The 19814-nt window shown below is 55.4% G+C and overlaps 2 protein-coding genes, 1 long non-coding RNA gene and 2 other non-coding genes across 8 annotated transcripts; 3 read left to right on the top strand and 2 right to left on the bottom strand.

Moving 5' to 3' along the window:
• Positions 1 to 43: 43 nt before the first annotated feature.
• On the bottom strand, positions 44 to 9510 carry TRIP10 (thyroid hormone receptor interactor 10). Of its 2 annotated transcripts, XM_061150542.1 has the most exons (15): positions 9399 to 9510; positions 8108 to 8223; positions 7967 to 8023; positions 6958 to 7105; positions 6818 to 6880; positions 6501 to 6605; positions 6281 to 6409; positions 5356 to 5502; positions 5038 to 5232; positions 3821 to 3988; positions 3449 to 3558; positions 1138 to 1270; positions 767 to 912; positions 556 to 677; positions 44 to 459 (listed from the first exon to the last, which is right to left on the bottom strand). In XM_061150542.1, the coding sequence occupies exons 1-15, from the start codon at positions 9420 to 9422 to the stop codon at positions 311 to 313; spliced, it is 1812 nt and encodes a 603-aa protein (XP_061006525.1). In that variant the 5' UTR covers positions 9423 to 9510; the 3' UTR covers positions 44 to 310. The 2 variants fall into 2 exon arrangements, with proteins under 2 accessions (XP_061006525.1, XP_061006526.1); XM_061150543.1 differs by lacking the exon at positions 3821 to 3988.
• Positions 9511 to 11797: 2287 nt separating this feature from the next.
• GPR108 (G protein-coupled receptor 108) lies at positions 11798 to 19030 on the top strand. Of its 2 annotated transcripts, none has more exons than XM_061150552.1 (18): positions 11798 to 11954; positions 12677 to 12796; positions 13919 to 13969; positions 14197 to 14279; positions 15236 to 15360; positions 15458 to 15522; positions 15609 to 15677; positions 15775 to 15879; positions 16065 to 16198; positions 16309 to 16384; positions 16853 to 16926; positions 17024 to 17141; positions 17232 to 17362; positions 17448 to 17491; positions 17699 to 17748; positions 17915 to 17998; positions 18297 to 18421; positions 18698 to 19030. In XM_061150552.1, exons 1-18 carry the CDS (start codon positions 11835 to 11837, stop codon positions 18768 to 18770), a joined length of 1647 nt encoding a protein of 548 aa, XP_061006535.1. In that variant the 5' UTR covers positions 11798 to 11834; the 3' UTR covers positions 18771 to 19030. The 2 variants fall into 2 exon arrangements, with proteins under 2 accessions (XP_061006535.1, XP_061006536.1); XM_061150553.1 differs by having other exon boundaries at positions 15461 to 15522.
• Positions 13094 to 13173, top strand: LOC133063023 (small nucleolar RNA U2-19). The gene has a single exon (XR_009694333.1). It is a non-coding gene; the product is annotated as a small nucleolar RNA U2-19 (small nucleolar RNA).
• LOC133063022 (small nucleolar RNA U2-30) lies at positions 13323 to 13394 on the top strand. The gene has a single exon (XR_009694332.1). It is a non-coding gene; the product is annotated as a small nucleolar RNA U2-30 (small nucleolar RNA).
• On the bottom strand, positions 15823 to 18274 carry LOC133062044 (uncharacterized). Of its 2 annotated transcripts, none has more exons than XR_009694095.1 (4): positions 17902 to 18274; positions 17011 to 17145; positions 16098 to 16186; positions 15823 to 15960 (listed from the first exon to the last, which is right to left on the bottom strand). It is a non-coding gene; the product is annotated as an uncharacterized LOC133062044 (long non-coding RNA). The 2 variants fall into 2 exon arrangements; XR_009694096.1 differs by having other exon boundaries at positions 17011 to 17093; positions 17902 to 18272.
• Positions 19031 to 19814: the final 784 nt, after the last annotated feature.

A 19814-nucleotide genomic window follows, 5' to 3' on the forward strand; every position in this document is an offset into this window, starting at 1 on the left:
AGCCCCAGAATCCAAACCTGCTAATAAGCCACAGACTCCAAGAGTTTTTCATCATTTTTTATATAAAACAAAATGACCCTAGCCGAGCGGCAGGAAGAAAAAAGATTCGAAACATGAGTATGTACATCAATGGTAGAAGGCACAGCGGGTCCATCTGGGGAGAGGGGTGAGGGGGTGGGGGTGGGGGGCAGCAGGTTACACAGGTCTCAGCCAAAGCCACGGGGGCAGAAATAAAGTGCGTAGGTCCTGGGGCCCCCCGTGGCCCAGAAGCAGCAGCCAACAGCCCCCCTCTTCCTGCTGCCAGCAGGGTTCAGTTGAGCATGACGCGGAGGTAAGAGGTGGGCACATAGCCCTCACCTCCCTGTTTCCGCCTGACTCGGGTCCACCCGTCGCCTTTGTCCTCTTCCATGAGACTGAGGTCCTCGCCCTCAGCCATGGAGATGGTGCCCTCGCTGGACCCTGTCACAGAGCGGCAGTGGGCTCAGGTCTGCTGGAGGCGGATCTCAACAGAGCCCAGCCCCAAATGCCACGATGTACCACCCAAACTGTCCATACCTTCAAAGTGGTAGATGGCCACACAGTGACCGATGGGGGAGGCGGGCTCCTCCTCAAATTCCTCATCAAACTCCGTATAGATGGGGGCGTCCTGACCCTCCTCAGAGGGGGGCTCTTCAGAGCTGGTTGGAGAAGGCAAAGCAGTGAGAACAGGCACTCCTTACCAGGGTCCAGGGTCTGGGGACAGACCCACCCCGGCCTCCCCGCACACCTCTCCTTGTTCTCTTGCGATCCATTGTTGCTGTTGCTGCTGCTGTCTGGCGGCGCGCTGGCTGGGGGGTCTGGAGGCCGGGTGTGCCGGCCCAGGGTGTCTCCCCGGTTGCTTAGGACCCGGCTCTCAGCTTCTGCCAGCCAAGCCTGAAAGGAGGGGACCGCACACTCAGCTCCAGGGCCAGGCTCTGGGGTCAGCCCACTCTGGGTCTGGAGGTTTCCTGAGATCACCCATGTACACCAGAGCCCGTGATGAGAAACAGCTGGAGCCCCCACCACCTACACCTCCCTGTCCCTCTTTCTCCCCCTCCCCACCAGGCAGTGACTCAGCCAGGCCTGCCGGCCCCGCCTCTCCCCAGGGTCTGCCCTGACCTCATACTTCTGTACTTCCAGTTTCAGCCGTTCAATGTTGTTCAGGGTTTCCGTGATCCGGGGTTCCAAGCTGGCTGGGTCTCCCATCTGGGGTGTCTTTTCATACACATCCTTCATTTTCTTCAGGGCCTCCCTAGGGTGAGACAGATGGAGGAGAAAGAAATACACGTGATTTAACAAACAAAAAAAGATGGGCTTTGCTTCAGGGAGCTCAGCCAGTGCTTCATAGCCTGGATTTAAATCCCAGAGCGGGCATTTCCTAGTTGTTCCAAAACTGTGTCTCAGTAGGCTTGTCTGTGAAAGGAGAATAATGGTATCTATATGTGTTGTGAAGATGAGAGCAGTGCCTTTACTGGAGTATAACTAGACTGGAGTATAGTTGCTGTACAATGTTGCGTTAGTAAAGTGAATCAGCTCACATGTATACAAATATCCCCTCTTTTTTGGATTTCTTTCCCCTTTAGTCCACCACAGTGCATTGAGTTGAGGTCCCTGTGCTATGCAGTAGGTTCTCGTTAGTTATCAATTTTATACGTAGTAGTGTATATAGGGGGCTTCCCAGGCGGTGCTAGTGGTAAAGAACCACCCATGCAAGAGATGCAGGACATGCGGGTTTGATCCCTGGGTCAGGAAGATCCCCTGCAGAAGGAAATGGCAACCCACTCCAGTATTCTTGCCTGGAAAATTCCATGGACAGAGGAGGCTGGAGGGCTACAGTCCATGGGGTCGCAAAGAGTCTGACATGACTGAGCAACTAACACTTCCAGATTTTCACACTGAGTGCGTACGGCATACCAGAAACCCACTCTAGGCATTAGAAATACAGCAGTAAACAGAACTATGTGGATCCTACCTCTCAGGTAGGATACACATTGTCTCCTATGTGTATCACAGTCTCTCAGGAAAACAGGAATTCTAATGATCCATGTAAGGAGTTAGAAACTCTATAAATGGTAGGTATTATTATTATCATTAGTCCCTCGTCCCTGCTTCCTCCATGTCTATACATACAGATGGTAATCATTACACGCATATCTGATGTGCATACCTGATGTGTATATCTGATGCGCATACAGATGAGGAAACTGCAAAGAGCTAGAACAAAGGCCAGTCCATTTGGACTCCAGAGCATGCAGCCATAACCCCAATGTCATAAAAATCTCAGGAATGGGGACTTCTCTGGTGGTCTAGTGGTTAAGAGTCTGCACTTCCCCTGCAGGGGGTGCGGGGTCCATCCCTGGTTGGGAACGGAAGACCCAGAAAGACCCAGGATGCTGCTCGAGGTACAGCCAAAAATTAAAAAAAAAAAAAAAAAAAGAAAGAAAGAAACACTCAGAAACAACAATCAAATGGAACTTTACACCAATAAAAGCCATTTTGTACAAGGAGTTCTGTGCAAAACAGCAAAATATTATTTGGCTGCCTATCTGCAAGTGGCAAACGTCATTCTTATTATGTAAGAGGACTGGGAAGAGAATCTTGCTGCTTGGAAAGTGTGAGTAAAGATTTTCTTTTTTTTTTTTATCTGGCAGGTTTTTTTATTGTTAATATTTTAAGTTTTTTGAGTTATTAAATGAAAAAAACCACATGCTTTTTTTCTTTTAGCCAATTAATGGAGTGAATAAGACTCATAGATGTTTTTGATATTGAACCATCTTTGCATTACTGGTCTAACCCCACTAATCATGATTTTTGTTTGTTTATTTTTTTATTATTATTCTTTATTGTGGTATATACAAAATACAAAATTTCCCATTTGTGCTATTTTTAAGTGTACAGTTCTGTGGCATTAAATTCATTCATGGAGTTGGGCAATCACCATCACCACATGATGTAATACTGTTCTTAATACATTGCTGAACTCGGATTGGCTAGGATTTTGCAATCTAAAATTGTTAAGTTAATTAAATAAATCCATAATTTTATTTTCTTGAATTCTCGCTAACTTGGTTTTGGAACCGAGATTCCACCAGCCTCCTAAATGAGCTGGCAGCTTTCCCTCTTTTTTTTTTCCCCCCAATCTTTTTGGCAGCATGTGGGATCTTCATTCTCTGACCAGGGTTGAACCTGTGCCCCCTGCATTGGTAGCACAGAGTCTTAACCACTGGACCTCCAGCAAAGTCCCTTTCACTCTTTTTGTTTCCTGGAATGACTTATATAAGGTGGGAAATAACTGTTTCTCCTACTTGCAGTTCACCTATAAACCCATTGGGGCCTGGGGTTTGTTAGAGAGGAGATCTTTGGGTACCATTTCAGTGTGATTCATTTATCCTTTCATCTTGTTCCTTACCTACTCAGCCCCTCGCCTTACCTCTGGTCCATCTCCTTCTGTAGTTCACGGTTCCGTTCTTCCAGCTGCTGCTGCAGTCGCTTTCTCTGCTGCTCCGGGGGCAAGTGGCTGAAATCCTCAGTCACCACTGTCTGCAAGGTGGAAGAGGACTGAGTTCCGGAACACAGAGTTTGAGCTCCCAGGTCTAAGATAGGCCTAAGACACACCGAGTCCACCTTCCTCCCTGCCCAAGGTTCTTGGGGGGCAAGGCCATGCAGAGAGCAAAGCAGGTCCAGGTGGGGCCTTGGAAGGAGGGGGCCCAGCCAGCGGCAGGAAGCGAGCCCAGGGTCCCGCCACCCGGCCGCTGGGCGGGCTGGGGCCGCCCCCTCCTCCTCCCCCAGAGGCCTCACTTACCCCACGGCTGCCTCGAAGGCTGCGGAAGGATGCTAGCCGCGGTTTGACCGACTTACTGATCTCGCTCAATATGGCCAAGGGGTCGAGGCCGGAGCGGGGGGACGGGGGTCCATTAGGTAATGCCGAGGGCAGGGGGCCCCCCAGGGGGGAGAGAGGTGGGGGGCACAGCTACCGGCAGGGGCCAGGGAGGGCATGGGTCAGAAGGATCGGGAGGATGTAGAGAACAAAGACGGATGGACGGACGGACGGACGGCGGATGGACGCAATAAAGAAAAAAAAAAAAAAACCAAATGGAGAAAAGAAAAAAAAAAGTAAGAAAACCACAACTCAAGATGCACAATCACACACACAGAAAATGCATGCAGAGAGCAACACAAAAATCTGGGAGGTGGCGGGAGGGCATTAGATTGTGAGCCAGAAGGCTAGACCTCTCCCCCTCTACCCCACAACACTTCCCACCTCCCTTGCATCCTATGTCCAGTTTCTAGAATGGAACCTGGGGGCACAGGGAGGCCCATATTTCTCTACCCCACACCCACCTCCAGCTTTCTGGGCTCACAGTCTAGAAGGTGGAGGGAGAGGCATGCAGAAATCAAGGTCTCAGACGAAAATGGGGCCATAGATGTCAAGGGCAAGCTAAGAGAAGGGTCAAAGGCATGAAATACCAAAAGGGCTATAGCTGGGGTTTAAGCTAGGGGATTCAAAGTATATGTTGACAAGGATGGAAAGTATGAAACAGGAGTCAAAGGTATAAAGTGGGCAGAGGAGGGGGTTGTCAAAGGTATAGACCAGGGGTGTCCAGGTATGTGCCTGACACTGAAAGCCAAAAATCCCAAGAAAAACCAGCCTGAGGGTAGGGGGCCCAAAGACTCATCAGAGGGTTGAAGAGACTCAAGGGGAGTCCCTAGGGCTGGTGTCCCAAGCCCTTATCCAGCCCTGAACCCCAAAGCAGGTCTCTTCTCTCAGCCTCCTGAGAAGCAGCAGACAGACGCCACAGGCCCTCCCCCGTCAATCTCCCCCCCACCCCTGCCCCCCCAGCCTCAGGGGACTCCCAGACCAATGGCCCAGCCGCCTTCCTTCCCTCCAGCCCGGGCCAGCAGCCAAGAGGAAAATTCCTGCCCGGGACTCAGCGTCCCGGCGGCTGGGGCTGACTCAGTGTGGGCCCCTGCTGTCCCCACTCACACCCAGCCCTCCACCCTGAGGGCCCCGGCCCCCACCTTGTTCTTCTTGCCGAATGGCCAGCGCTTAGCCCGGCTGCGGCTTGTGCCTCGGAGCTCTGGCCGTCCATCGGAGGGGGTACCCAGGCTGCTGTCGGAGGGCACTCGGTTCATGGGCTGGCTAAAGTCTTCGAATTCCACGTCACCCGGACGGGCAAAGCCTGACTTGTGCAGCTCAATTAGGACCTGGGAATCCTGGGGATGGTGAGGGGCAATCAGGAGCAAGACTGGGGGCCCAGCCTTCGGACTCCTACTTCTGCACACCACCCCCAACCACTGCTTGCCCCCCGTGGTCCACTACCAGGACCAGGCACCCACGTTCTTGGCATTCACAGCATCTGCGGCCACCTTCATGCCCTCCAAACACTTGGCGATAATGGGCACCACTTCCAGCTCAGTCTCTGAAAGGAGCCCGTAACCAGCCCCCAGGTGGGTGGCCCGCCGCTCGTCCATGTCCTGCAGCTTCTGTAGAGACGGGGAGGGGGGTAGGTTCTCAGGGGCATTGATCGAGGGACTGGTGGCAGAGTGATTCCCTCCTGAACATAATGGAGCCCCACACTGACCACAGCCCCAAGCCCAGTAGCAGGGAAAACACAGAATTGAACACAGAGACTTCCAGCCCAGTGTGGTCAGGGGAGAAATTTCGGAGGCCAGGGAGATGTCAGAGAGGAATCTGAGGCCTTCCCTGTGCCTAGGGAGTCAGGAAAGGCTTCTCAAAGGAGGTGAAAATGGAAGCCGGAAGGGACTTCCCTGGTGGCCCAATGTCTAAGGCACTGCATTCCCAATGCAAGGGGTCCAGGTTCAGTCCCTGGTCAGGGAACTAGATCCCACATGCTGCAGCTAAGACAAGGTGCAGCCTAATTAATTAATTTAAAAAATATACTAAGAAAAAAACAGAGCCAGGAATTTCAAGAAAAAAGCAGACCCAACACAGATACTGCCAGTCTCAGGGTTGGGATAGAGAGTAGAGTACAGGGCTGAAACAGAAGGGAAATCTGAGATCTCTCAGAGGGTTTGTTAGAATTGGGGCTTGGAAGAATGTAGGAATTACAAAAGGAAAGAATGACATCCCTGGCAGAAAGAACAGCTTGAATAAAATCGGAGAACACTTTGACTATTTGGTTCTAACTCCTTTTCAATTTAAAGATTAGGGCATTACTGCTGGGGTTTTGACAAATGTGTAGGAGTTGGTTAATTCTGGGGTTCTCTAGGGAAGGTGGGACTGGGGGTTTGTAGCACTCACATCAAATATCTGAGGCATCTGGGAAAAATAGAAGTGAGACTGGTCACGGTTGAAGCGCTGTAGTTGGGCTGCATACTCATTTTTGCTTTCTTCTGCCATGTGACTCCGAAGGTGGGCTTGTTGTTTGGCCTGAGGAATATCGAGGTGGGGGGAGCGTCATAGCCCAGTTCTGGCCTTGCCTAACCCTGACCCCCAAGCCTGTCTCAGACCCCACAGGCACCTTCTCCACATCGGCCTTGGTGGCGTTGATATCCTGGTCAAGCCTCTCAGCGGTCTGCGCTGCCTTCTCAGCCTCCCGGCAGTCCCGTTCAAATTTACGTTTACTCTGTGTTGAGGACAGAACCAGAGTGAAGGAGCTGCCTGCCATGGTTTCAGGGGCTGGGGGGAAGTCACCCAGCAACTGGGAGTCGGGATGGGAACAACAGGCAGATTGGAAACCCACAGGAGAGGAGGGATCCAGGCCAGACGAAGTGAATCGACAACCCTCACCCAGCTGCTCGGGGCCAGAGCCTTGCTTCTCCACACCCACAGACTCACATTCTCCAGCTGCTTGAAGCCACTTTCCAGCTGCTGCTGGGCCCGACGACCTTCTTGGAAGTGCTATGGGAAGAGGGGACGATAAGGCTCACCCTGATGTCAGGGGACCCTTGGGAAGCCCCAGAGAAGGGATCACCCACCATCTTTCTCTCCTGTTTCATCTCCTGCGAGTACTTGGCAAGCTCCAGACATACACGCACGCTGAGGTTCTCGGCCACCAGCTCCCGCTGGCCAGCAAAATCATTCACCTCCTGCAGAATCTGCACGAAGGACTGTTGCTGGCTGAACCTGGGGTGGGGTGGAGGAGGGACAGGGGCTGGGGGTCAGGACCCCCAGGAGCCACACGCCCCCAGACCCACCTCCATATGAGAAAGCGTGAGCCCCAAGACATTCACCCCAGAAGCAACGATAAATTCTGGTCCACACCCCCAACCCTGGAGGGGGACACAGAAACTCAGAATTCTCAGAATTTGGGGAGGTCTTAGAAAGGGGATGTGATGCTTACACCATCTTTCTGCATCACCCTCGTGGTGTCAGTAGCAGCATCATATAATCAAATACTATAAATGCTTTTGCAAGAAGCATTAGTATTCACATAAGTGAGATAAAATCCAAGAAGACCCTAATGAACTTAATTAACTTCATGTCAGTTCAGGTCTTGAGACTGCCTCCAAACAAGCAACCAGAAAATCTTTTGCTTTCTAGAGCTTTGGGGGTTTCTGGAACTAGAATAAAGTGAAATGGGCCAGGCATTGTTTTAACACACTATCTTAATCTTCATATGAGCCCCTACAAGGACATCGTCATCCCCAACTCACAGGAGAGGAAAACCGAGGCTCACACCATGAGTCACTGGCCCAGAATCACTCGTTTAATAACTGTGGGAGCCTCTCCCATTTAATAGGCGAGGGAAACGGAGGCTGAGAAAGAAGTCAAGTGGCCAAAGCAGTTGAGCTGGAAAGTAGTGGATTTAGAATTCCAAGCCAGGTAATTCGGTTCCTGCATCCAAGTTCCTGCCTCTAGGTGGAACTGGGTTGAGAAGTGAGGGATCTGTTTGCAGGGAGCCCAGCTTGAGAGAGAGAGGAAGTGGGTCCCATACCCCCTGTCCTCCCAAATCTAGCCCTGTATCCATCCGGTGTTCGTTCTTACTTGGATTCAGGGTCATCTTTGGCAGGTCTTTTGGGCATGTATTTTTTCACCAGGCTCCTACGGAGAGAGGCAGGAAGGCTGAGCCCCCAGTCCTCCAACCGCTCCCCTTAACCCCAGGGCGCGGCCACCCTAGGGTCTCACCGCAGCTGCTTTGCATAAGCCTGCTCCACCTCTGTCCTCTCTTTCACGAACTTCACGTATCTGTCCAACAGGTCCAGACCCCACTGCGTGTGCCGCTCGAGTACCTCAAACTGATCCTAGCAGGGAGATTGGGAGGACCAAGGTCAGGACCTGGGGACCCCACCGCCGCCAATCCAGCGGCAGGGGAGCCTCCCGGCTCCGAGCTTCAAGAAGGAGTGGCTTCCCGGCCCCGCCCCGGAGCGGCGCGGGGGGAGGCAGGAAACCGGCGGGAACCCCCTCCCCTTCCCGGGAAGGGCCAGAGAACTGGGGCGGGGCCCCGGCCGGACTACAGGGTCCCCTCTCCAGGCGCCCAGGAGGGGTGTGGAATGGGGCAAGGCCACTCCCCCTGCCCCAGGTCCCCTAATCCCCCCCAGATTCCGGAAAATCCGGCCGGCCTGGCGTGAGTCAGGGCCAGAGGGGCAGGGTTCCCTGCAGCTTGGGGGGGCCCCAGAATGGTCGGAGCGCGGGCATCAGGTTCCCCCGGTCGCCACGCTTCCCAGGGTCCCCCCCAGGGGCGACTCAGTTTTCCTCACTGACTCCACTTTACCTCCAAAAGAAATCCCAGAGTTGGGGGGGGGGGGGGAGGGACGATCTAGTTAACCCAGGGCACCCAGAAGCCCAGGAGTGCCACCGCCCCCAGAAAGAGGAGGGGTCAGAGGTTCCGGCTAGGAAAGGGGGGAAAAAATTCTGGGGCTTACAGGGCATAGGTTCGAGGCGATTGGTGGCGGCCCCTCCCAGTACCTAAGGAGGGCTGGGGGAGGGGGCTGAGGCCGAGGCTCGCAGCCCCCAACCCCCTACAGCGTCCCAAGCCCTAATTGTAGATTAGAGGCGACGTGAGGGCGGTCTGGACTTCCAGGTCCCACGTGGGGTTGGAAGTGGCCAGAGGGCCCCCTCCCCCGCCCCAGCCGGACAGGCGGACGGCGGGCAGGGACCCAGGGGCCGTAAGATAAGCCGCCGGCCCAGTCAGGGCGCTCAAAATAGGTGACCTCTCCCGGCTGCTCAGGCCTGGTCCCAGGACTTCTTCTACCCTCCTCACTATGAACCCCGTACCTCAGTTTCCCTACGCGGCTCCTGAAAGGTCGCCCTCCGCTCAGGGGCGTCCTGAACCGCCCCGGGAAACTCCGCGGAGAGAGGGGATTCCAGGGGTCGGTGGAAGGGAACGCGCAGAGATCCCGCTGGGGTACTGCAGGGGCAAATCGTGGGTCTGGACCCCAGGAAGGGAGCAACTTGGAGTCAAGCGGAACGGACTCACCCACAGTTCGGTGCCCCAATCCATGCTGCTCCCGCCGCGGCCGACGCCTCCGCCGCACCCGGTCCCTGCCGCCCGCCGCCGCCGGGAGACTCAGACCAGGGCTAGGAGCCCGACCCCGCCCAGCTAAGGCCCCGCCCACTTCAGGCTCTGCCCCGCCCCATACACTCTGCCACGCCCCCGCACTCTCGGAGCCCCAGCGCGGCCCCCAGAAAGCGAGACCCCCCTCCAAGGAGGCGGGGCCCAACGGACGCCCCGCCCCTTCTTAAAGGAATGCGCGCCACCAGACGCCACTGGACAGACCCCTTAAAGGACCCCCATCCACTTTCCATATCCCCTGGGACCCTTTTGTCCACCCCATCCCTGCCCCGCCCTGGACGGTTTTTCTTTTCCTCTTTCCTTTCAACCATTCATTAAAGGGCCAAGACACTAAAACCCCAACCCAAGAGGTTTCCCCCCAACTCCATAGCAGCGAGAACTGAGGTCACCCCGCTCTTGAGGGCCGGCCTGGCTCCAGACGTCTACGTTCGTCCCACTAATGGTCTGGTCCCTCCGGCCACAGGGCGGATGGGAGGACTTCGATCCTGTCCAGGACGCGCCTCCGCCAAGACCGGGTCCATTAGCGCCCCCACCGCATCCTGCCTCCCTCCCTAAAGTCTACGCCGGGAAACTGAGGACGGGCTGTCCTTGGGGCGCCAGGCCCAGGCCTTTCCTCGGCTCCCGTACAGTTTGAGCTTGCACCTGCTCGTTTCCCAGTCTCATCCATTAAGGCCCAATCAGGTTTGATAATTTGCACAGACCCTAGGATTCCTACTCCACCACTCCCCTGCTCCTCGAACCCTTGGGCTTGGAAGTCTGTCACCTCTCTCATAAAAGTCAGTTCCTTCACACACTGTTAATCCCTTTGAGGCACTGGGATGAAAGGGGAAGAGATACAAACAGCAGCCTCCCCCCACTCCCATCCTATCCCGCCTTTGGTGCTTTCTCTTTGCTTACAGAGGTGACAGTCGCCCTGCTGGGGCTGAGGGCTTTAGACCCTCTGGGACAAGTCAGGCTCTGAGCCCCGTCTTCCAGGACACAAGTACACAATACATCTTGAAGTATAGATAGCTCCAGTAACCCACACTGGGACAGACAGCTCTGCAGGGACCTGGCCCCACCTGCTGGTGGCTTCCGAGTTAGAAAACTTCAAATTGCAAAATAGACTTGGGCTCCAGAGGTTAGATGGAGAAGGAAATGGCAACCCACTCCAGTACTCTTGCCTGGGAAATTCCATGGACAGGGGAACCTGGCAGGCTACAGTCCATGGGGTCACAAAGAGTCAGACACGACTGAGTTACTGAGCATGCATGCCAGAGGTTAGAGGGTCAGATTGAGTCAGAAACTCAGCCTGGAGTCTGGAACTCAGCAGCTCAGCCAGGGAGTTAGGGTCTCAACTGAAACTGGGATTCATCCCAGGGGGGCACCACAATTGGGATGGGACCCGACTGGGATTAGAGGTTTAGGAGAGGGGTGAGCCACCAGTCGAAGGCCTGGGACTCAAACGAAAGTCCACAGGTCTGTCCTAATCTGAGGTCAGGGCAGTCTTTATATGAGATCTGTCTAGGTGTAAACTCAGCCAGAGATTAAGGCTCAGTGTAGGCTGAAAGTAGAAGGGGAAGGCAGAGCTGCGTTTCAGCTGAGGTCAGCGCTCAGCTGTAGGTAGGCGCTCAGCCTGGTGTTGGGGTTCAGCCTGAATCAAGATTGTCCTGGATTCTGGGGATGGGACTCCATCCAGTGGCCTCACTCCAAGATAGAAGCGTCCACCTAAGCCTGGTAACTCAGTCTGGGATCATAGATCACTCCAGGGTCATGATTTAGCTTGGGGCCAGGTTTTGGCCTCTCGGTGGATCTGCAAGATTAGGAAAACAAGACAGGCTTTAGCAAATGCAAGTGTTTACCAAAAGCCTGAACTTTGGCTGGGAGCCACATCCCCCGGGGGAAAGGGAAAGTCTGTCCTTAGGGATACTGGGAGATGTAGTTTATTGAATGCCCCCATTGAGTTGTTTGCTGCCCCACCCCCTCCCACCTTGCGTTCTGGGTAATGTAGTTCTGAACGGATCTGTCAGTTAAGAGTGGGTGGAGGAATTCCGCTTCAGGTTAGGATATCAGGTCCATCACAATTGGTTGGAAGAACTGTTTATCAACTTACATCCGGGACAATCTTTCTAGTGATTGGTGGGCGTGAAGGCGGGGTTAAGCAATATTAGCATTCCCATTCGGGACTGGTGCTGTCTATTTGGTGTCTGACAGGGGGCGGGCGCGAGAAGAGGCCATCGGTGATTGGCTGGAAGGGCTCAAAAAGCAGACGGGTCGGCCCCCACCGTGCGGCGATTGGCTCACCGGTAGGCGGGCCTGGGGGCGTCAGAGGCGGTGTCAAGGGAGGCGGTGACTCCAGAGATGGCAGTGAGCGAGAGGAGGGGGCTCGGTCGTGGGAGCCCCGCGGAATGGAGGCCGTGGCTACTTCTCCTGCTGCTGTTAGGCGGTTCCTCTGGACGCATTCACCGGCTGACGCTGACGGTGAGTCCCGCCGCGTGGCGGTCTGGGGTGCGGGGCGCACCTTTGGCCCGGAGAAGCCCCTAGCTTGGAGTGGTCTCGTCCTACCTCCCCCGCTCCTTATGCGGGATGGAGAGGTCCAGCGCCCCCTGCTTCAGGCCAGGAGTGGTCTCGCCAGAGGATCCCCCTCAGTGGTTCCTTTGAAGTTGCCTGGCCTGCGGCGCTGGGGTAGTCCCTTGCCCATAGGGGGTGGGGCTTCACCTCTGGGGACCCGGGACTCTGAGGCTTTTAAATTCTTGGGATCGCTTTGGGGCTGCTAGGAACCCTTGACGCCGCCCAGGGAAGTCCCTGGGGGTTCTAGAATGGGGGTACTAATTGGGATCTTGGGGACTCCGTTGGAATCTAAAAATTTTCCGAGAAGTGAGAGCCAGGCTCCCCAAGATACGTAACTCTGCTTTACGGGTGATGCTCACCTCGTAGGGAGAATTCCACGTATCCCAGACCTTCTCTTCCTGGACTCTCCGAATGGTGGCCAGAGGATGCCGAGCCATTCTTGCTTACCTGGAATTGGTCTGGGGTCATGGCCTACAGGGGTGGCCTTCTCTTCCTCTCCTGTCACCCTTTGAACCTGTCCTAAATACAGATACCGGGAGGGGGCCGAAGCCCTTGGCGGAACCTCGTGCCAGAGCCCTGGGGCTGGGCTGGTGGGAAGTCTGAACTGTCTCTGTTTCCTTGGTCTCCGGCAGGGGGAGAAGCGAGCAGACATCCAACTGAACAGCTTTGGTTTCTACACCAACGGCTCCCTGGAGGTGGATCTGAGCCTCCTGAGGCTAGGCTGCCAGAATACAGAAGAGAAGGCCCCGCTGGTGAGGGGCTTTGGGGAATTTGCTGGAGGAGGGAGAGGTGCACGAGTTTCTGAGCCCACCCCCCTCCCCCCCAATTTTGGATTCACATCCTAGCTCTGCCTCACCCTTGTGATCTTGGGCAAGTCCTTTGGTCTCTCTGAGTTTCTATTTGCTCATCTGTAACTGAGGAATAATTTCTCAGGCTATATGTGCTAGGCACTGAGCTGGTGAGAGGGGAGCCTACTAGTGAATGGGACAGCCCCAGTTCCTGCAGTCAGAATAAGAGGCTGTTCTCTGAGATCTGCTCTTACTAAAGTGGATCAGTGATGAAAGTAGCCAAATCTGAGCATCAGACGACCACCCGGTGTACCTGATGCATGATCTCTGTAGTTCTGAGAAGCAAAATAATTTAAAACAAGGGGTGTGTGTGTTTGGGTGTGTGTGTGTCTTTGGGTGTGTGTGTGTAAAGGTGACTGGATAATTAAGGGGCTTATTGGTGGGTAAGTGAGGGTTGTGGGTGTACATGTATGAAAGGCTGATCAGTTCTGAGCAATGATGAAAAGTTTTTACTGCAGAACTTTATATAACTATGAAGGTTTCTACACTTGATCTGAGCTCAGAATTAAGGAAAAAAAAAAAAAGAGGCTGGTGTTATTGAACACCCGCTGGGTACCCATACACTGCAAATCAATTTCCGTGAGTCTGTTCTGTCATAGCCACCTTTCAGGATTCCTGTGAAAATATTACACCTGTAAACCGAATTTTTCAGGTGTTTGTACAGACTCAGAGGTATGTGGCTTACTCAGAGTCCCAGAGCTTGGATGTAGATCCAAGTGTGTTGGATTCCAGAGCCCAAGGCAGGCAGCCATAAACATTCTATTTATTTTTTACATCATCATTTTAAAATTGTGGGGCGGGGGGGGGGGACCAGCAAAGGTCTCTTTGAGGAAATGACATCCCAGTTGAGTGGTTAGGAGTTAAAGGAAGAGGATTGGGGTGCTGGGGGCAAGTGGGGAAAATCAGTGAATGCGGGATCTCCCCCTGAGTAAGTATTAAGGAAATTCAAGGTTATGTGTCTATTGCCACTGATAGAGGTCCCTGCTGGTGTCCCTCACCTCATAGTCTCTTCTTTCCACTTGCCAGGTGGGGTTCAGTCTGACCCGGGTGAGATCTGGCAGCATTCGCTCCTACTCAGTGAGTGGTAGGGGTGGAAGTGGGGAGAGGAGGGTGGAGGGGCAGAGGCAGCGGAAGGGGAGGGTTGTCTGTCGGCCTCTGAAACTCAAAGGCCCCTGTCCTCTCCCAGAGAGGAAGGGAGAGACTCACCTTTGCCCCGGGGAAGGAGGAGGGGATGGGAAGGGAGGCAGGGTGGGACTGGACCAGTGGGTGGGGGTAACCAAAGCTCCCTACTGCCCACCCTCCAGAACCGGGACTCCCATGAGTGTCCTCTCCGGAAAAACAGTAGCAGCCTCCTGGTTCTCTTCCTCATCAACACCAAGGATCTGCAGTGAGTACGGGGGCTACCCTAAAGATCCATCACTGGGGTGTCCCTTGTTGTGATACCCATGTGAGCTGATCAGGTGGAGTGAGAGCCAGCCAGAAAGAACCTTGATGGCTTTGGAGAAAGCCACTCACTTTTGTTGTTGTTAAATTTTATTTATTTATTTATTTTTGGCTGCACTCGGTCTCTGTTGCTGCGCGTAGGCTTTCTCTACTGGTGGCAAGCAGAAGCTACTCTCTCTCTACTCAAGATGCTCTGGCTTCTCATTCCTATGGCATCTTTAATTGCGGAGCATGGGCTCTAGGGCATTTGAGCTTCAGTAGTTGCGACAGGTGAGCTCTAGAACGCAGGCTCAGTGGTTGTGGTGCATGGGCTTAGCTGTTCTGTGGCTTAGGGGATCCTCCCAGACCAGGGATTGAACCCATCTCCCCTGCATTTGGCAGATGGATTCTGTACCACTGAGCCACCAGGGCAGCCCTCCCTGGGGGTACAGTGGATAAAAAGCCACCTGCCAGTGAAGGAGAGGCGGATTCAATCTCTGGATCAGAAAGATCCCCTGGAGTAGGAAATGGCAACCCGCTTCAGTATTCTTGCCTGGAGAATCCCATGGACAGAGGAACCTGGAGGGCTACAGTCCAAAGGGTACCAAAGAGTTGGACAGAACTGAAGTGACTTAGCATGCACATATGACCAGGGAAGCCTGACAGCATTTTCTTATTAAATAAGGTGTACTTCAGTAGAATGAGTGACTCGGTGTCATGGGAAGTGACAGATAATCCCTGATGCTGGCAACACAGGGATGTGGCAGCCATCTCGATGGATGGTGGCCAAAGGCTGCCACTTGATGACCACTGATAGAGCCCCCCCAGAGAGGAGACCCTGAGGACCCGAGTGGCCATTGAGTCCCTCAGCACAGCTGGTATGCCCGACCTCAGCCTTCAGCCTCCCCACATTATCCCCAGGGTCCAGGTGCGAAAGTATGGGGAGCAGAAAAAGCTATTCATCTCTGCCGGGCTCCTCCCAGAATCGTCCTCCGAACCAGGGCTCCCGAAGTCAGAGCACATGGTCACCCCCAAGGTGGACCACGGTGAGTCGGGCTGGGAGGAATGGGTGGGCAGGGGTGCTCCACACGTCCACTCATCGTTCTGCTATCAGTCCATCTCTGATCTCGCCTGTTTCCCCAGCAGGGACCACTGCTGCACCCGATAAGGCCAAGTCGAAACCCACAGGGTCACAAGGGGACAGGCAGGTATGGGAAGCCAGGGCAGGAGGGAGGAAGACCCCGCCCCCATAGGGGGCAGCTGATATTCCATGGAGGCACTCTGTCCCCCTCAGGGTGTCAGTGGGAAGGACCAGGAGCTGGTGTTGGGCCTGGGCCACCTCAACAACTCCTACAATTTCAGTGTGAGTGTCCGGGCGTGCCTGCAGCCCCTCCCCTCCACAAAGTGGGGTCACCCCCAAGCTGAGGTCCCCCCTCCCCTCTGTCTGCCCCGCCTCTCAGTTCCATGTAGTGATCGGCTCTAGGGCCGAGGAAGGCCAGTACAACCTCAACTTCCACAACTGTGACAACTCGGTGCCAGGCCAGGAGCAGCCGTTTGACATCACGGTGAGCGGAGGGGGAGGGCAGTGGGTTCATGGAGCCCTCGCGGCAGGCCAGGTACCCCATGTGCTCAGGGAGACAGGAAATCTGAGGATCAGAAATGAGAGAACAGAACCTGGAGACTCACATTCAAGGCCCAGCACATCTGGAGCTAGCCTGCAACCCCCTTTCCCCCACTGCTCCCTCGCCAGGTAATGATCCGGGAGAAGAACCCCGAGGGCTACCTGTCAGCGGCGGAAATCCCTCTTTTCAAGCTGTACATGGTCATGTCCGCCTGCTTCCTGGGCGCCGGCATCTTCTGGGTGTCCATCCTCTGCAAGAACACGTAATGCCCTTGACCCTGGGGGTCCCCCACCTCCTGTCTTCCCACATTCCCACCCCTGCCCCTGACCAATGCCCCCTCTCTTCTGTCCCTCATCTCCCCTCCCCGACCAGGTACAATGTCTTCAAGATCCACTGGCTCATGGCAGCCCTGACTTTCACCAAGAGCATCTCTCTCCTCTTCCACAGTGTGAGAGTCTGGGGCCAGGAACAGCGCGGGGTGGGCTGGAGTCTCTGGGGCCAGGAAAAAGCCCCTACAAGCCACTCCCCAAATCCCTGCAGACCCTGGGCTGGAGAGTTCCAAATGTCCATCCGAGTATCCATCCATTATATCACTGTGGCCAGCTTTCCATCCAGCCCTTCTGTCCAGCTGTGATGGCCCACCTTCCAGTCTGACTGTCCGTGGGTCCAGCTGTGACTATCAACCAGGCTGATTGTCTAACTGTCCATCTGTCCAACTATGATCTTCCCTCCATTGTCACGGCTGTGACTGTCTCTTTCTCTGTCCACTCGCCATCCTGATTGGAACCGTCCATTCCTGTCCCCTTCCTGGTCATGCATCCAACAGTGATTGTGCATGTTCCCAAACCACCATCCATCCACCCTCCCCATTCCCCTGTCCATCTGTCTGACTGTCCATCCGTCCACCCACCTCCAGATCAACTACTACTTCATCAACAGCCAGGGCCACCCCATCGAAGGCCTCGCTGTCATGCACTACATCACGCATCTGTGAGTGCCCCTCTCTGCCGGGCAAGGTGGCGGGGAGGCAGACAGGGGAGGGCTGGGCCCCCAGTGTCTCACCACACCTCCTACCTCCCTCCACCAGGCTGAAGGGTGCCCTCCTCTTCATCACCATCGCCTTGATCGGCTCCGGCTGGGCCTTCGTCAAGTACGTGCTGTCGGACAAGGAGAAGAAGATCTTCGGGATAGTGATCCCACTGCAGGTGCCTAGGGAGGCCCCAGGGGCGGAGCCGGTGAGCGTGGCTATACAAGCCCAGTCCACTGGCCCACCTGTCCTGCCCCCCGCCCTGCAGGTCCTGGCCAACGTGGCCTACATTGTCATCGAGTCCCGTGAGGAGGGCGCCAGTGACTACGGTATCTGGAAGGAAATCCTCTTCCTGGTGGATCTCATCTGCTGCGGCACCATCCTCTTCCCCGTGGTCTGGTGAGGATCCCCACTGGGTCCCTCCCGCCAGGGGAAAGGGCAGGGGCAGTGCTGACTGCCCCCTGTGTCCCTCACTCCGTCCCAGGTCCATTCGGCATCTCCAGGACGCATCTGGCACTGATGGGAAGGGTGAGGCTGTGCCCGGGGCCCTCGCCTGGCTGCTGGTCCCTCTTGCTGACCCGTGGATGCTCCTCCCGTCCCCGCCTCCGACCGCTTCTCCTCCCACTTACCTTCCCTTGCATGTCCCTCTCCACATTCTGCCCCCAAATGTCCTCCCCTCCACCCCTGCTCCCAGAGTCCTTCCCTTGACCCCCACTCTCTGTGCCCACCGTTCAGTGGCAGTGAACCTGGCCAAGCTGAAGCTGTTCCGGCATTACTATGTCATGGTAGGAACCCTGTGCTCACTCGGGACGTTCAGGGGGCAGGGGGTGGGGGACAGCTAGCAAGCACACGCACCCTAACCCCTCCATCTGCAGTCCCCTGGCGCCCAGCACCCCTACCCTCCGCCCCAGGCAACCCCAGTGGTGCGATGGTCTCACCCCGTCTCTGCAGGTCATCTGCTACATCTACTTCACACGGATCATCGCCATCCTGCTGCGGGTGGTCGTGCCCTTCCAGTGGCAGTGGTTGTACCAGGTGAGCGCAGAGGCCCCAGGAGGGGCGGAGGCTGAGCCGGACAGCAGCGGAGGAGGCAGGGGGCGTGTGCCTGACACTCCCACTGCGCCCCCTCCACTCCTGAGGGGATGAGGCCACCGGGACCACTGGGGACCACTCCGGCCTAGGGTGGGGGCCGGAGAATTATCGGTGGAGGGCAGGGGAGCCGGGCTTCAAGGGACTGCAGATGGAGGGGTTAGGGTGGCCGTGCTAAGGAGTCGGCTGTCGTCGGTTCCCCTCCCTCCCCCCACCCCTCACCTCCGCCTCCCAAACTTCCCAGCTCTTGGTGGAGGGCTCCACTCTCGCCTTCTTCGTGCTCACGGGCTACAAGTTCCAACCCGCAAGGGATAACCCGTACCTGCAGCTACCCCAGGAGGATGAGGAGGAAATGCAGATGGAGCAAGTGTGAGCCCTAGGGCTGGGGTGGGTGGGGCTTTGGGCTTTGGCAGCGAGGGGGCGGGGCCCGGGCTGTGGGTTGGGTGGGCGGGGCCAGGAGGCTCTGGGGTGGGTGTGGTGGGGCTGAGTGGGTGGGCCTAGGCAGCAGGGGTGCGGCCAGGCTCGAAGCACAGGTGGGTGGGATCTGGGCGGGGCCGGGAGGCTCGGAGTGGGCGTAGTGAGCTTCGAAGGTGAGACTTGGCTCCGCTCAGCTCCTGGACCACCTCCTTACTCTTCTGCCTGTAGAATGACCGATTCTGGGTTCCGGGAAGGCCTGTCCAAAGTCAACAAAACAGCCAGCGGGCGGGAGCTGTTGTGATCAGGTCTCCACCTCGGACAGTCCGTCCTTCTTCCTCCTCGTCTCTTCACACATTCCCCGCTCCGGCTTCTCCCAAAGACCGTGAGGGGAGGAGGGGGCCGGTGCTCACAGGGCACCTAGCATCCTGGAACCAGATTCCTGGAGCCCATTCAGAAGACGACAGACAGCCCCCATCCCCCACAGATGCTGAGCACCCTGGCCCCACCCCGGGACCACCCCCACCCCCCCCACTTGCAGCTGTACAATAATAACCCATTTGTTTTGCTACCCTGGTTTCTTGCCTTTTGGGGGGGTTCGAGAACGCATGCAGAGGCTGTTTGGAATTTAGAGACCCCGGGTGGGATTGGGGGCAGGAGTTGAGGTTGCAGTACCCATTACTTTGCACATTCAATAAATATCAATTGAGCCACCACTGCGTGCCCGCCCCACACAGGACACAGCAGTGACCACAGTTCACCCCAAATCCCAACACTTAAGTGTCTGCTTCCAGCACAGGGTCCTGACCCAGCCTGGGGAGTCAGAGGTGAGCAGAGAGAAGAAAGGGATGCACAGGCCCAGATGAGGGGCCTGCCTGTGCAAAGGCTGGAGGGGAGGGGAAAATGGTGGCTCAATAGCATATCTTTCTGCCTTTTCATACTGTAAAAAAATTTCTCTCACAATGGAAATGGTGAGAGACTTTATATTTGGGGGCTCCAAAATCACTGCAGATGGTGACTGCAGCCATGAAATTAAAAGACACTTGCTCCTTGGTAGAAAAGCTATGACCAACCTAGACAGCATATTAAAAAGCAGGGACATTACTTTGCCAACAAAGGTCCATCTAGTCAAAGCTATGGTTTTTCCAGTAGTCAGGTATGGATGTGAGAGTTGGGCTATAAAGAAAGCTTAGCGCTGAATAATTGATGCATTTGAACTGTGGTGTTGGAGGAGACTCTTGAGAGTCCCTTGGACTGCAAGGGGATCCAACCAGTCAGTCCTAAAGGAAATCAGACCTGAATAATCATTGGAAGGACTGATACTGAAGCTGAAGCTCCAATACTTTGG

This window comes from Dama dama, chromosome 9 (genome assembly GCF_033118175.1).
Source record: "Dama dama isolate Ldn47 chromosome 9, ASM3311817v1, whole genome shotgun sequence".
NCBI lineage: Eukaryota > Metazoa > Chordata > Mammalia > Artiodactyla > Cervidae > Dama > Dama dama.

Coding starts and splice junctions, on each gene's coding strand:
- TRIP10 (XM_061150542.1), bottom strand. CDS start 9,422: ATGGATTGGGGCACCGAACTGTGG. Junction 6,410..6,500: donor CCAAGGCCGATGTGGAGAAG/GTGCCTGTGGGG, acceptor GATATTCCTCAG/GCCAAACAACAAGCCCACCT. Junction 3,559..3,820: donor GCCTTCGAGGCAGCCGTGGG/GTAAGTGAGGCC, acceptor TCCACCTTGCAG/ACAGTGGTGACTGAGGATTT.
- GPR108 (XM_061150552.1), top strand. CDS start 11,835: ATGGCAGTGAGCGAGAGGAGGGGGCTCGGTCGTGGGAGCCCCGCGGAA. Junction 16,199..16,308: donor TCCATCCTCTGCAAGAACAC/GTAATGCCCTTG, acceptor CTCCCCGACCAG/GTACAATGTCTTCAAGATCC. Junction 17,363..17,447: donor ATCCTCTTCCCCGTGGTCTG/GTGAGGATCCCC, acceptor ACTCCGTCCCAG/GTCCATTCGGCATCTCCAGG.